The sequence below is a fragment of the Lagopus muta genome, chromosome Z (genome assembly GCF_023343835.1).
Source record: "Lagopus muta isolate bLagMut1 chromosome Z, bLagMut1 primary, whole genome shotgun sequence".
Lineage (NCBI taxonomy): Eukaryota > Metazoa > Chordata > Aves > Galliformes > Phasianidae > Lagopus > Lagopus muta.
Window position 1 is genome coordinate 13,949,661 of NC_064472.1, and position 15,743 is coordinate 13,965,403.

The window sequence follows — 15,743 nt, forward strand, 5'->3', positions numbered from 1 at the left end:
GCAGATGCCTCAATGGGAGGCTTGTGCTGGGAGAGCTGTTGGTACTGGAAGGATGCATCAGTAATGCTAAAACGAGCTTGGGCTTTACCAAGCCACTGGCTGGATTATATTGTGGTTGGGAACAAGAACCTGCATACCAAGTCACAGCAGAGGCATGGCCACAATCATAAGGAAGCAGGAGAGAAGCTGAGATCAATTTGTGTTGATTCTGAGTAAACACTCACTGTGAAAGAGAGAGAAAGGTACAAGTAGAGACACCTAACACCGCTCAGTTTTTTTCCCATTTCTACTCTTCAGCTGAAGCTCTTTCAGGCCTCAGCAAGCTGGGAAATCTTGTCTTCATAAGACTTCTTAAGACTTCAGCATATAACTTGGGCTATGTTTATGAAAATGTTTTATTTTTTTGCTAAAATTTGCTTCTAGAAAGTACCTGAAAGCTGACAGTCTCCAGATTTGCAGGCACACGATACGATTTCCTTGTCTCATTGCGTCTCACTGTTCTGCATTCTCCTCCATTGAACGAGTTGCCAAGGACTTCCCCTCGGCTCTCTCCTGACAGAATGTGAAATCTAACAACACCAACAACAACAAAAGCAATTTCCAGAAATTAAATGGTCTCAGAAAGACATAAATACGTATCATTTATTGTGTACAGCTGCGTCAAAGATGCTTTATGTTTGAATGAGAGGGTGTAAGTATTAAGGCTAAGCTAGTGCTTTGAATGAAATTTCTTCATAAAAATTTCTGATTCACCCTGAATTCACCTGAAAAATTATATAAACAGGCTATAACACCAAGGTCAGCATAAGACTATCTTGGGCAACCACTGACTCGAGAAACACAGTAAAATGGCACTGACAAATAACATGCTGCTCTCCAGTTCAGCCACAACTGTTTGTTACCAGGGTGCCCTGAGTTCATTCAGAAACACAGAACTTGGGGCAGGCATCACACTCACACAGGTGTTGCACTGCTTTAATTAGTAGCCTGGAAGAGGTGATGGCTGGTATTGCAAGAGATGTATCAGGCACAATCAAACATCTATAGAGGAACATCCTCCAAATTTCTGAAATGCTTTGTAATAACTGTGCTGGAATTTGCCAGTAAGTGGTGCTTTGGTTGTGGTGAGGGTGGGCAGTGTCCCTCACAGCAGTGCTCCCTGATGGCTCCTGCAGTAGGAGTAGAGCAGAGTAGCACTGCCAGATGCAGTAAGTCCAAGTCTGGATGTTTAGTTACATTCTTATAAGCTCTTACCACTTTTCATTTAAGAGGTCATGTTTTAATGGTTTACTCTCACATGCAAATTTGAGAATTGTCTTTTTTTATGTAAGTTGCTGATAAGCAGTATAATGCCTGTGAAAAAAACAAAGCTGGCTTACCCACTGCCGATTAAATGCACACCTGGGATGCTCTCAAACTTTCTGCTACACACCATCTTTTTCCTCCCACAGTGTCTTTCATCAGAGTTGTCCCCACAGTCATTTTCTCCATTGCATTCCAATTTTTTTGCAATACAGCGACCTGGACAGAGAAAAAGCAGCAGCAAGAGGACTTATGCAGTGATTCTTCACATCTCAATGCAAAAAAGAGCAATTTCTTTCTCTAGCAACGGTGTAAGCTTGCAACAGGAATTAACATAGCAAGGCACTTCAAAACATACATTACTTCAATAAAAATATTTGTCTCTTTTCTACCAGTTTGTATTAATTTGAAGGCATGATGACCAAAGTTAAGGTTTAGCAAAAGGAAATTCTGATAAAACTATCAAATCTGATCAGGTATATTTAAAATTAAGCAAGAACTACCAAGACAATGATTTTAAAAAATTAATAAAAACAGTGCAAGTTTGATTTCAGACAAACTATAAGGATATGTTTGTACATGTAAAATTTGTGCCAAAAAAAATCTCATTGGAACAGTGCTACTTTCTAGCAGCCATGGTGATGCTACCATTCTACAGTACAGATTGCACAACCTTGAATTCCTTTTAACTGAAGAAGAAATGTAAATATTAAGTTCCCATTAAACATAAAATCCTCAGCTCCCTGCCCCTTTTTCCTAAGGAATACATGGACAACCTGGAATAGAATACATGCATGGAATACATAGGGACAACCTGGAATTTTTAATTTTTTTTTATATGTCTCAAACAGTAGCTATTGTCTACTGAATAATGCGGAAGTTAAGCTATGATGACTATCGTTACCATTTTCGCACTGGAATTTATTCTTGCAGTCCATATCCACGATGCTGCAGAGCTTAGCTGGAAAGCATGGTCGGGATTGCACCAGTGGTTCGGTGCAGGCCTGGCCTCCAAACTGGGATGGCCGCAGGAGTTTCCGGACACGAAACTGGGGGCAGAAAAATAAAAACTTGGTGTTGAGTGAATGGGAAATTTTTTCCTGTTCCTTATGAACTTTGTTGAAATAGAAATACTATGATGGGGTATGCAATCCCCATCCCATTTGGCTTGGCTCGCTTTCAACAAGGCCTCTTGTCAGAGAATTGAGCAGGAGGGAATATGTATTTCTGAAATTTTCTACTGTTAGATAACCAGGAGTAATATCTCAAGCTCATTTGTTTTTCTTTCCCCAAATCAGAACCCACCTTGAAGAACACTGATGCTGAATGTGCTAGAAAATCATTTCAGTAATGTTTTCCACCCCTGTTCCGGGGGTTGCAGATGAAACTTATCTGCCTTTGACCGAACTGTTCTTTCCCTAAGAAAGAGCAGGAAAAATTTCCCCAATTGACATACATTTCCTCGCAGACTTCATTACATCCCTGCCTCTAGAAAGACCTTGAAGTCAAACAATTGAATAGGACCCAAAAAATAAATAAATCTGTAACTGGGTAACTATGATCAGAGGGAACAAAGAGCAACACTTTCAAAAGGCTTTTGACTCAAGACAACCATTTCTTGTATTCTGTTTGGAATCTACAACACACGTTATATTGTTTGTGTGAGCTTTAACCTCTTCATCATTCCCATTCACTGAGAGCTTAACTACAATGGTCTTCACATTTATCTTGAGGGCACATCCTCCATTCTGAAGGCTGTTCATATTTATAAAGGTCAGAAGTAGTGATCTTAATAGTTTGGAGGAAAAATATGTTCAGCGTACAAAACCCCCTTTTTTTTTTTTTTTTTTTTTTTTTTTTGAAAGCAGCAAATACTTTGCATGAATATTTAAAGCTAATAAAAATGAGCTAATAAAAATGAGCTTTTACACAGGGTCATGTAGGTAGGGAACCTAGAAATTTAACTAGAGGATATGGATTACAAAAATGAGTTTAAAGAGAGCAATAAGAACCTTTCCATCTCTGGCAATTTATTTGCTGTCTCCCATTGTTTCTCCCCATTGTGCTCTCACTCACCACCCTGGCTATAAGTAGTTTCCTAGAACTGCTACTTCATGGCCCCCGAACTCCAAAACATTTTTTGTTCTGCACTGGCATCAAGATAGGTATGTATACATGTAAAGATACGCAAACACATACCTAACAGGCTTTCTGACAGTGCTGTTCAGATGTGCATTTCAGAAGCTGCACAGGACCTTCAGAAGAGCTTTAGGCTATGTCGGCATGGACACTTAGAGTGATCTATGATAAGCCTTGGACTCATCAGCTATGTAACTATCCTCAAAAGCTCCCTAGAACTTTATGTTTGCCTGGGCTTTTTATGTCAGTGCCACCTGATGCTGTTCTTTCACTTGTTCTCTCTCCACTAGGGTAGGTACATGTAACTCCTAACCCTGCCATCAGGGAATCAGCACAAGCCCAGAGACTCAGCCACAGGAGGATTTTGTCCTACAGATATTAAGCACATCCATCTGGGTTTTGTGTAGACTATTAGGGTTGCAGAAAAGGTGCTAAGGATGTCTCATCAGCAACCTCAGACTGATCCTGACTATGATACTGCATTTCTTAACAGTGCTAGTTATGATTTGCCAATTATCTCTTTTCAGTAGATGACTTGATCCTATTATCTTTCATTTTCAGAACATATAAAATGTCATGCTGTGTGAAAGATTCCTTGACATGCTCCTGTTGAAACAGGAATGCAAACTCTACAGCTTAATTTATCTCTTATGTAGAAAACTCATCTTTAATAATGACAGTGGCACTTTCAAAGCAAGTTCTCATAAATGGATTTGCACTACTAAATTGCCCCTTTCTATTTTGATATACTTATCTTAACTTGTTCCCTCCAGCTCCTACTGTTATAATTTATAACAGTTTTAACCTTGTTAACTTAAACTGTCATTTTGCAGAACCAACTTCCTTGAAATCAAATATCTTAAATCAAGAAACTTAGGCACAATTTCTTGCATTTAACATGCATAATACATTATCTACCTACTTGTTTTTTAATGCATGGGTCACATTCTGACCAAGAGCTGAATTCTCCAAGCTGGCAATTGATAGGACAGGTTTGTTGGTTACATGCACGAGATTCCTGCTTGGTGCACAGCTGGTCACAGAAGTTTTGGTTATAATATTCATCCATTTTTATTTGCCTAAAAAAGGTCACTGAAAGAGTTACACTGGAAAGGAAACAAACTGTAGATTTCTATAACTGTAGGTTAAGGCTCATAATGCTTTAAATCAATAAAAGCTTGAATGGTGGTGGGTAGCTCTGGAGTGATGCTTGAAAGTAAAATCTATATACACCTTAAGCCAGGAATGAAATAAGGGATTTCTTGTAAATTTAGAGTATGCTCCTGAATTGCATATAGTTTTGTGCAGTTGTATCTTTAGTTAACTATGACTGCAGAATTATTTGTACAAGAAGCAGCTTTCTGTCAGCTTGCCATGCTGGAACTCATATCTTCCAGAGCGCTGCTTGGTGTTGGGCAGAGCTCCCAGCGTGGGCACTGGGCACCAGCCCTGTTCACAAGAGCTGGCTGCTCAATGCTCACTGCTGGCAGGGCCACTCCAGGACCTGGCTCTTCTGACTGTGTGTGTGCAGAAATAACAGGTTTGTTTGGAAGCACTGCAATATTCTATACACAACTTTAAACCTTGCAATTAGAACCAAGTCATCCGCTGAACATTACCATTTTTCTTTCTAGATATATTATGGATGCTGAAGCATCAGATATGGAACCTCCTTCCTGAAAGTATTTTTTTTTTCTGCATAAAAATTATACCCATAAGTGCAGTGAGAAGATTTGTCCCTACCTGTGCCTTGTCTGCGTGCCATAATTGCAGGTTTTTGAACAGCTGGACCATGACCCCCATGGATAATGTTCACAGTAGCACCCTTGGCAGCTCCCAACCACCAGGCTCAGCAGGATCAGCTGTATTAGCACTGCCTTCTCCATAGCAGAGGTGTTTGCAGACAGTAAAAGCTCTGGAGGAACTGTAACATTCACAGTTACTGTATCTTAGTGACTAGTCTCTTCTGATCTGCTGCTTCTATAAATCTATTTTGCAATACAAATATTTCATCAAGCAGTGTACCTGGAATATAGTGATAATGCATGAGAGAATATTAATTAAATTATTGTAATGTGGAGGGATGCAAGTCAAAGGCACCTGATCTCTTATTCAGTATTAATCATGACTGCAGGTTAATTCTATTTAAGAAACTGTTTAGCAATTTTCTTGAATGCGACAAATAAAGACCTGCTATTACTCTTCATTGTTTCTATGTGTTCTGAAAAACATTTTCTACGAATACAAATGAAAGTATGAACAAGCATTTTTGCTATTGGGCATGTAAAATAATGGAGACTTAACACTATCTGGCTACAAATTCATTTTCATCCCTTTTTGCCTAACTGCTTTGCTGCAGTGAATCCTTTCTTCAGATCTTCTGTTGCTCTTAGTCCTGATGACTGACTGCATTTTTTTTTTTCAGGAAAAGCATTTATTCAATGAAAAATTGCAAAATATTTTTTCCTTCATGCTGTCACTGAACCAACAACAAACTGTAAAGGCTGGTACAGCAGAATGTAAGCAGAGTGTATAAAACATTCTGTTTTGCCACGAAAGAACAATAAAAAATAGAAAATGTAAAAACAGATTATCTCATTTTGAAAATGATTAAATGAAATGTGAAATCACTATTTTATTTTTTAATTACATAGCCCATGCTATTCTGACTTCTATATCTTGCTGTGAAAAATAATTTTTTGTGGAGTGAAAATATTGCTTGTTCTTTTTAGCAAGAAAGCCAGTTGGTCTTCTCAGTACTGTAGCAGTGAGGGCTCAGTGTGCTTTTTATGCAGCCATTCAGTCAACAAGCTTCTTGAACAGTTAAGTGTAATCAACAGAGTATAATCAAACTGAAGGCAGAGAAGACAGCAATCTTGCCAGTGAACCAAAAGGAGAGCAGATAGTTGATCTTTTTTTCCTTACCTGGGCTCGTGGCTCCTTGTACCAATATTGCTAACTTAGAAGAGCGATGAAGAAGTCCTACAAGGCTCTCTCAATTACTTTGTTCATTCCTCCAGAGTGCTCTCCACAGAAAATACTCTCATTTGGTAGTGAAGTTCCAACCAATCAGTACATCTGAACTGCATCAGCAACTAGACAAATGTAAGTACATGATAGAGATAAATTTAAGCTTTCGAAGAAAAGATACAAGCAAACAAACAAACAAAAAAAAAACAACCAAAAAAACCCGAAACGCTTCCCCACACATCAACCTATATACACTGAAGCCAATAAAAATCTTCCTTATCAATTTACTGTAAGACTCCTGGCTGCCGATTGTCATGACCTCAGCATGGCTTGCTGCGGGCTTTCAAATGAAAGGTTGGAGGTTATATTTGATCTGGTTACTAGTTAATGAGGACAGATTCTGTCCGGTGACAGGAAGGGTCAGCCTTGCACAGCCTCTCTACAGGCATACCCTCATCAGCAGGCGTTTTCCAGAGAACTGTGCAGGAACATCTCTCCTCACAAACGTACACGCACAATGCAAGAAGATGCACAAACATTTATATTAGGCCACAGTGGCTGGATACACTGCAGGGCTTCTCGCAGTGCCTGGCAGGGGTGCACCACTTCTCTGTTCTGAGGGCAGCTGATGATCTCACTCCTAAACTCTGTTCAAGGAGGGAGACCCAGAACTCCAAAGAGCAGAAGGGAGGGAGCAAAAATCATAACGTTCTCAAGCAAATAAGGAAGATCGAACTCAAACAGATCTTCAATTTAAATGTCATTTCCTGGGGCTCTCCAGTTGCCTGAGATGCAAAGATAGGAAAAACTGTCCATTCTATCCCATTAAATTCACATGTGGTTACCTTGTACATCCAGGTCTTTGGGTGGTAAACTGCAACACATCTTTCTTTCCCTCCTTTCCCATCAGCTCTCACACATACTGCAGCTACAGCTACAGCTTCTGCTCTCACCTTTGCTGTTGGCAAAGTCTGCAATTTTAAGAGAATAAACTGATACTATTCACTGGACATTTGTTTCCTCAAAATCTTCCTAAACATTGAGAAAAAAACACTCTCATTCCTACATTAAAGATTAAAGTTTAATATCTGGCTGGACTCGGACAAAAATACACTTCATTCAATAATTCACATAGGTATTTTTCCTCTTTAAACTTTTATTAAGCCTACATATCTCTCATGAGAAGGCATGTTGAAGTGCAAGAAAAACGTATGCACCTTTAAGCACGAAAGGCCATCTGAACAGCCTCAATACTGAACTGTTTTGACATACCCTGTGGCAGTAAGAATAGTGAACTATAAAATATTTATTCCGTCCATCGTTGGATGCTCTGACAAGAAGGGCAGCATTCCCCGTGGCACTATATGGCACAGTGTATGCAGCTAGGTGCCCATCACTAGTCTCTTGGTCAGTGGGAATCCATGGCACCACATCCTTGTTTCCCTCCTTCCCCATTGGTCTGGAGAGGCTGGGGTTGCAGGCAGTGTGTGCTGTGAAGCAGCAGAGACAAACAAATCATGTTGGCAGATTTAGGTTTGGTGAAACAAGGTTTGAAGGTGTAAAGTTACAGCTGCCACCTCCTGATGCTTTGCTAAATAAACAGTCATGCATTCCCTCACCTACTTCTGAGGTAGCTCCTTGATTTTAATTGATAATTAACCATTTTAATGCAAAGGTAGTAGTGAAGGAATAACAGCCCACTATACCTATTTATTTAACCACAGAAGTTCTGCTGCAAGTATTTAAATGCGCCAAACTTAGCTCTTGGATCTCCACAAAACGAACAGCTTCTTGCCAGCCTATGCAGCATCACCAAGTTCTGATACAGAAATGAGGTCACAGCTTTCCTTCCTTCATGGAGCCACTGGAGGGGAGATGTGCCTACATTGAGTTTACTGCAGCCAGGCTGTGACACAGCAGCACCCAGCCATGCAACTGCAGCATTTCCTGAGGAGGCAACACGTAGCCTTGGGAACAAGGCTGGGAGAATACAGTGGCACCTGACCCACTAAGCAGCATTCAACCCAGCAGTGAAACAAGCTCTAGCAGTTCTGGGTGCTGTACTAGGCTTCACTGTATTGGCAGAGAAGGTCTAGAAACATGCACACATAACACAAAGAGAAGAAACAGAAAATTTCCTTTGCAGTCTGATTCCAGTTTGCCTTCAGCCCATCTGCTGGTAGGTCTCAGCTTCCTGCAAACGGAAGGAGAATATACTTCCTGACAGAAGAAGAGGACAGAAGCAACAACAAAAAGAACAAAATGAAGCAAGAAGTACTCCTGAGGAACAACTGACTTATGATCAGAAAGGTCCTATGATCATCACTCAGAGCATCCAGTAGTTGCCTTCTTTGGTCTCCAGGTGTTTTCCAGGTTCGCAGCCCTGACAGCTGCACAGCTGTGGGTCAGAAGGCACTGCTTGCTGGCTCTGCTCCAGGGGGAGCACAAGGGGAGGGAAGAAGCTGACCATTGTCCTCTGGTTCACTATCTGATCCCAGAAAAGGACTGCTGCCTTATGCCTAAGTGGAGAAACTTGACTGAGTGATGAACCTTTATAAAGTATTTACAATTGAAAGGAAATGGAGAAATGCAAAAGCTTTCTTGGGAGTAACATGTCAATGGCAGAAAAATGAACAGGCTGAAAATAACTTCGTGTGCTTTCAGCAGACTCTTCCCCACAGAAGTCAAATATTTGCAGTCTGATTTATACTTTGGTTCATATAGTTGTCCCTTTATCCTTGTTTCTACCTTTATCCTTGTTCTCTTTTAACTTTCTAGTGCTTCTTTCACATGGCACAAACTCTCTTACAACAGAAACGTCTGTAAATGCTAAACTGCTCTCAGCAAAACAACACAGCCTCCCATGCTGTCCTCCTCCTTTACCCCCAATCAGGAAACCTGAGATACCACTGGGTATCTGCCTGATTAAAGGCTTTTATGTGTAACTGAAAAGCTCTGTGAAAAATGTGTCATCTAGCAAAACCAGTAAAATGTCTTTCAAACGTCTGTACTGCAGAGTTAATGAAAGTGCCACATGTCTTCAGAAATTCCATAGACCTGCTATCATGAGCCACAAGGGTGGAACTAAACTAACCTTTTCTTACTCTTTCAGATTATTAATGTAAAACAGACTTTAATCTTACTGATGTAACCCTATCTAACACCAGCCAATTGGCAGTTGGCACAGCTGGTTGAGAAGCCTGTAAATCCATTCCAGGCATTAATGCAATTTTTTATTTGGTATTTCACAGACATTCTGTTTTGCACTAGATGAAGGAGGAGTTCAGACCTGGAGAAGATTTCCTTGGTCATGCTGTTAAAGGTAACGAAAACATGCTTAATTTATCTTATTTTCACTTCTCGTCAGTTTAGTTCTATGCCAAAATTAAACTTCTACATAAAATTATGACTATTTTTCCTTTCCCATGTACTTCAAAATGAGAAGAAATGCCATGATTCTTTGTTTTGCACAAGCTAAGCTGGTTCACTCTGCTGTTCATCACTCACTCTTCCTTTTTCTCTTCTCTTAATAGAGATGAGAAACTTTCTGCATCTGTCACCAGTACATCCTTATGTCTTCACTGAACTGCTGTCCAGACAAACATGACTCTCTTCTCCACAGACCCCAGCTCAAGGCAGGTGTTTGTCCCCAGCCCAAAGCACATGATGCTGGAGGAGATACCCAATAGGGCCTCCCTGCATGGGTAGAAGCTCTGGACAGATCTTAATACTGGGAACCAAAGCTACAAAACTTGAATTTCCCTATCTAGATGTCTTGCTACTGGGTTTCCTTCCTTGTTGAAAGTTTGCCATGTGGTCATCCATCATTTCTGAAGCACAAAATAGGGAGGAGGAATTATGGGAGCTACCACTGATGTTGTCAGCGAATTTGGCAAGAAAAGATTAAAATAAGGTCAAGAAAGTTTACGGGGCTGTTGGCAGGGTGTGTGCCATGCAAGAAGGTGCACATGAGGCAGAAGCAAGGTTTGAACTATCCTGCTTTACAAGAGGTGGGGCAGACAGGCAGCCAGCAGCAGCAATTTCCAGAGGGCTGCAGAACACTCCTGACCCACTCAGTATCCCTCTTGCAGCAGTCTTGCCACAGAAGCTGCAAGGAATATTCTCTAACATGCGCCTCCTTTCAGCCTTGCAAAAAAAAGCCCAGGTGATCATCCGGGTGTTCCTGCAGTACAACCCTGCCTTCCATCATCTTCACAGTAATTTTTAATTCTTTAGAAGAAAAGCACAAGTCAACAGAAAGTGTGAAACAGGACATATTACCCTGCAGATGTGATGCACTGCAATGTGAGTGCCAGGGTCTTCAAAAGCTGGTAAATATCTGATTCCAATGCTGATAGCATGAGGTGAACCTGCGTTCCCCTTGAAAGCACCCTGAACACACATGATGCATTTGAGATGCAGGCAGATCATTTGTATGCCAAGTTTTGATTTAATTTAAGTCAAAATCCTATATAGCTCAGATACAGTAATAAAATTTTTCTAGCTTGAGCACTGCAAGATAGGTCCGCATGGATCTGCAATATGAAGAAGTCTAAATGCAATGTGATTATATGGGCAGAAATGTTCGTGGGCTTTTGTAACAATTGATAGCATAGAAATATGTTTCCGTGCTTACTGTACTGTAAATTGAGTTTCATTTTAAATGAGGCAAAAGAAGGAACTTAACTGTTGGCCTATTATTCCATCAATTTGGTTGGGAAATTCAGAGTGCTTCAGAAGAGCAAGCTACCCTGATTGGAATGGTAGGAGAGCAGAGAGGAAATATGGCTGAGATTGCGCTAGATTGTGTTATGTATAAATTAGTTACAGTGTGGTTAATTGAAAGTGATTCCTTTTAATCTTCCTTTAACAAATCCTCATCACTCTCACCAAGAATTCCCAGGCAGAACTTTTACCTACCACCATGTTAACTGCAACCTGTCTCTTTCAACAGAGCCGGTTCAGGTCTGGCAGAAGCCATAGGTGCGGTGTTACACTAGTTTAAAGACCAGGCAATGCCTACAGAAAGGCAGTGTGACTGAACACACAGCTGAGCATCTGAAGCACTGAGGTAGCCTGCTCTTCTATCCCTGTCTGAACAACAATAAAATTACCATCTGAACAGTCACATCAGCTCCACAATGCAAGTACATCTGCTCTAGCTTGTGCCCTGGAAGCCAAGAGCTAATTTGCTTAATCATTGTACACTCCAGAATAGAACTAAAGCATTATTGCAAAACCTTCTCGCTGTGAAAATTTCACCTACAGATAAAGGAAGGAATCACAGCAGAAAACAGGATCCTTCCAGCGAGCCTCAGAAATGCAGCACAAGCTGGCTTAAATAATAACACCCTGCTCCCAGAAGGAGAGTCTTCCTGGTGCTCAGACACTGCAGCAAATCCCACCAACCAGAGCGCTCTGGGGCAGAGAAGCTGTTGCAATACATCAGGCTTTAGGCTGAAAGGAGCCACATCAGCCTTGTACACTAAGGGAAACTATCAGACCTCAGACAGTGTCATTGCACTGGGCTTCAGAATGTGAGAGGGCTGTAATTTAAAGTAGATACATCTTTTATAAATATGTATTTCACACTTGCATTTAAAAGATATCAAATCTTGACTTACAAATTGCATGAACCTCTTATTTTTATGCCTTCATTTGTATGTGCAGATGTCAATCTCAGTGTATTCTGGGGGAACCCAAAGGCTATAGAGGGCTCGTACTGGAGGAGCTTACACAGTGGGGTTTACTCATATGAATCCAATAGCAAGGCTTTGCCTATAAAGCCAGTAGCAGACTAATTTCTGCAACATGACTAGCAGCAGAGGGGGGCAGAAGAAACCGTTCTGGCTTAGTTTGTGTTGCTTGGGAGCAGCATTGTTATGCCAGGCTCCTGTTCTACATGTCTGCCTTAATCTGCAAGTGTGACACATGTAGGTATTTTGCAGGTATCAGGCTTGTGGCTGAGAGTTCTATTCTTTCAGCTATTTCTCAGTTTGGTGAAGTTCAGCACAAAAGAAAGGCATCAGAGCCCCTTTGGGCAATGTTTTGTCTCCAAGCCCACCACTAGAAAGTCTTCTCCACGTTTGGCTGCAGGAGCCCAAGCAGTCCATGGCCTGAAAGCAGAAATATTCCCCTTGCCTCTGAGCTGGCATCTCAGGCTGTACGGCACACATCTACCTGGCTGTGCTGGTGCACTGTTCGATATGAATGAGGAAAAAAACAAGAGCCTCTGATCTCATCTGTTTTGGAAATCTTTACAGGTCACACTAACACTAATAACTGAAATGAACAAAGCCTTGGAAAGAAAAAGGATTTTTCTCACTGGCATGTACATTTTTCAAATCATAACAGCACTGCGCTACATAAATACTCGGTCCTGTGAGGAGAGATATGCATGAATGACATTATAGCACTTGATTTTTATTTAAAACAATTAAGATACAGAGTTACACGTTCACTAGCAAAATTGCTGTAGTTCTCTTGCAGGCAAACCTCACCACCAGGGAGCACTAACAGACAAAGTACTTCAAGGCTTTTCTGTGCTGAACTCAAACTACAGGCATAAAATATAGACTGCATTTAACACAGACATAATAAACATTTTAAATCACAGTTTTTTAAAACTGTCCGCTAAGAAACTAGATCGGTCAGAAGTAATGGAGGGAGAGCTTTTAATTTATTTGATCACTGGTTAATTTGATCTGTAAGTTGACACTCATCAAGAGCTGTGCTGAATCACCTCTGCAACTAGTGTCTGTTTTTCTCCAGACTCTGTGTGATCAGTGTCTTTATCACGATAATAAAAGACAAATGCCAGGTACTGAAAGAGCCTAACTCCATCAGGTATGAAACTGTGAAGTCACATCTAAAGGACATGACAGAGCCAAGAGAACAAATAGCTTGTATTTCTGGGGCAAATCAGGACCACAGGCTTCTGACAGTGTCTGGTAGTGATTTGGGTAAAATTGAGGGCTGTGGCTCAAACCCCAGCCAAAACAGACTAGAGGTGGCTGCCAGCGGTAGCCTACACAGCTTCAGTTCTTGTTCTTCTTTCTGTCTGAGTTGGAGGCAAAACAGCACCATGATCATCGCAGCCGTGCACAGTGGGGCAGCCTTAAGGACAGTGTCAGACTTCGCTGTGGAATTCTCTGGTACTTCTGAGTTTGGTTGTGTCCCATCGCCAGACTCCACCAGGGAGGAAACCATCAAGGCTTTGCAACGAATGCAAGGATCAGGTCAGTATGGCTTTGAATCCTAAATGTATTCATACATTAGTATAAACAACATTTATAGTAAACTGATCACTAACGTAAGATTTCACATCACATCTTCTGCCTCTAACTAAGTTGGATTAGCTTTGATTATCCATTGGACTGGGAGCCTCTGAAGCTACTACTCTGCACATTGTTTACTTTCCCCGACAAAACTGAATCAGTGGATGGTGACCAGGTTTGTGAAAATCCTTTTGGTTACTGTATAGGAAAGAACTGCATTTATATACTTGCCGTGGTGGCTCAGTTGCAGTCGGATTAAGCCATCTCCCCCACCAATGGCATGTTATTCAACGTCTCGTTTTTCACAAGGCATTCAGCAGAATTTGTGCTCTAAGTATCGAGAAGGGGTGCAGCTGAACGCAGTGCAATGGCACTGCAAGTGCTATTCCTGACGAGGAGCCGAGGGACGGCTTCTGTCCATGGTGCTGCAGCGGAACCCGCTACCCAGCTGGGGACCCCAGCTCACCTCCGCATCTGGCTCTGGCACTGAGCAGTGGGATGGGAGTAGAAGTGGGGCAGTCGGGATGGGCTAAAGATACTTGAGATAGGCTTGGTGTGTGATGTGTGGGAAGACATTTCTTTGTCAGGCCAGCACACATCCCGGGTTCTTCACCTCATCAGTGCAAAAGAAATATTAAATTAGTCCTGTGGCTCCCCTTTCCTGCAGCCATTCCCAACTGAAGGACTTGGCCCTGGTGGAACTCAGAGGGGTCCCAGCAGGACGGTGAGTTTTGCCTGCCCTGTGTTTCAGCACCTGCATTTCTGCAAGGGCATAGGGAACATGAGGCAACCTAGACCTGGTGCTAAAGAGAACCATCATGACTGCATTACTGTGGAACATTTTTAACACCATTCAGCTCAGCTGAGTTATTTTTTATTAATGCTGATGCAAGTGGGAAATGCAGAACTTTGCTGTGTGCACAGTGACCGACAGGCTCATGAGGTGATCTGAAGCTATCTTGCTATCTGCCTAAAACGGCTCTTAGAACCAAGCTTGCTGTAGTCAATCCTTTAGAAACTTAATGACGTTAATGATCATCCCAGTAGGACAAAGCACACTTCACAGAAATAAGCCCAGAGGACAGAAGGTGAATGCAGGTAGGTTTTAGTTCCTTAGGCCAACCCTGCTGAAGACAGAAGATGATTTATGGCATACCTGAGCTGCAGACAAACAGGAGGCGAGGTATTTCTGTAATTACTCATGTTCCCTCCTCTGCAAGCAGTGGCTATTTTCATACCACAGCCCAATAAAGGAAATGTGAGAGGCATCTGCACTTTGTTTATAGCTCCATTAGCCTTTCTTGAACTGTAAATTACTTGGCAGCAGCTGAGAAAGAAGGGAAAGACAAGGCTGGATGCCAGAGGAAAAATTTGAAGCTTGCAACACAGTCTTTCAGATTTCAAGTTTAAGTCCCTCTGAATAGTTAGTCCATAATTATAAAACTTGTTAGTGGAAGTTTACACATTTAGTATATACTTAATTATAGAGTAGATTACTGTAAAGTATATTTTTTACATCCCAGTGGTTAGATTTTAGCTATGACCATTTTCCATGGCACTCATCACCCAACACACCAGCCTGTCTCCTTTCTTTCCATCGGTCAAGAAATAGACAACTGAAAAATAGAGTTAGGGTTTGACTGGCACACTTGAAATTTCCAGACTAAGGGGAGCCGAGAACAATGAAACATACTTTTCTCCCTTTACTAACCCTCTGTTTTGACCATAGCAACCACATTAGGAGGACATAAATGTGTAGACTGTGGGGGCCTATGGCAGAACATTATGCTGTAATGGCATCTGGAGCATTTTCAGCAGCGCAGTTGTGAGTAATTGCATTAATTGCCTTTAATTACACTCTGTGACCCAAAACAGGCTGCTTCCAAGAAACATGACATGCTACCCATCACGATGGATTTAGCAAATAGCTTGAATAAGGATATGGTTAGATCTTTGTAATCAAAGTCGCAGCTGGAATGACGGATGTGTGCCCGTGTCTGTCTGCATGCTCCACAAGTCACCCTCAGCAGAAACAGGTCCCTCTTTACACAGAAA

General features: G+C 41.5%; 2 protein-coding genes across 5 annotated transcripts in view; one reads left to right on the top strand and one right to left on the bottom strand.

Annotated features, from left to right (window-relative positions):
- The window catches only part of C6 (complement C6), a 29,897-nt gene extending 23,137 nt beyond the window's left edge, over positions 1 to 6,760 (bottom strand). Inside the window, exons 1-7 of one of the 3 annotated variants that reach the window (XM_048930888.1) lie at positions 6,700 to 6,760; positions 6,367 to 6,536; positions 5,185 to 5,365; positions 4,364 to 4,520; positions 2,207 to 2,351; positions 1,380 to 1,521; positions 431 to 569 (exon numbers count right to left, since the gene is read on the bottom strand). In XM_048930888.1, the coding sequence (XP_048786845.1) occupies positions 431 to 569; positions 1,380 to 1,521; positions 2,207 to 2,351; positions 4,364 to 4,520; positions 5,185 to 5,327 (726 nt within the window). In that variant the 5' untranslated portion in view covers positions 5,328 to 5,365; positions 6,367 to 6,536; positions 6,700 to 6,760. Of the gene's footprint in view, positions 1 to 430; positions 570 to 1,379; positions 1,522 to 2,206; positions 2,352 to 4,363; positions 4,521 to 5,184; positions 5,366 to 6,366; positions 6,537 to 6,656 lie in introns of those variants that run through there. The other 2 variants (XM_048930890.1, XM_048930891.1) reach the window with 2 other exon arrangements.
- Positions 1 to 15,743, top strand: part of GHR (growth hormone receptor) — a 996,322-nt gene that overhangs the window by 414,681 nt on the left and 565,898 nt on the right. The gene's annotated exons all lie outside the window — the stretch shown is intronic.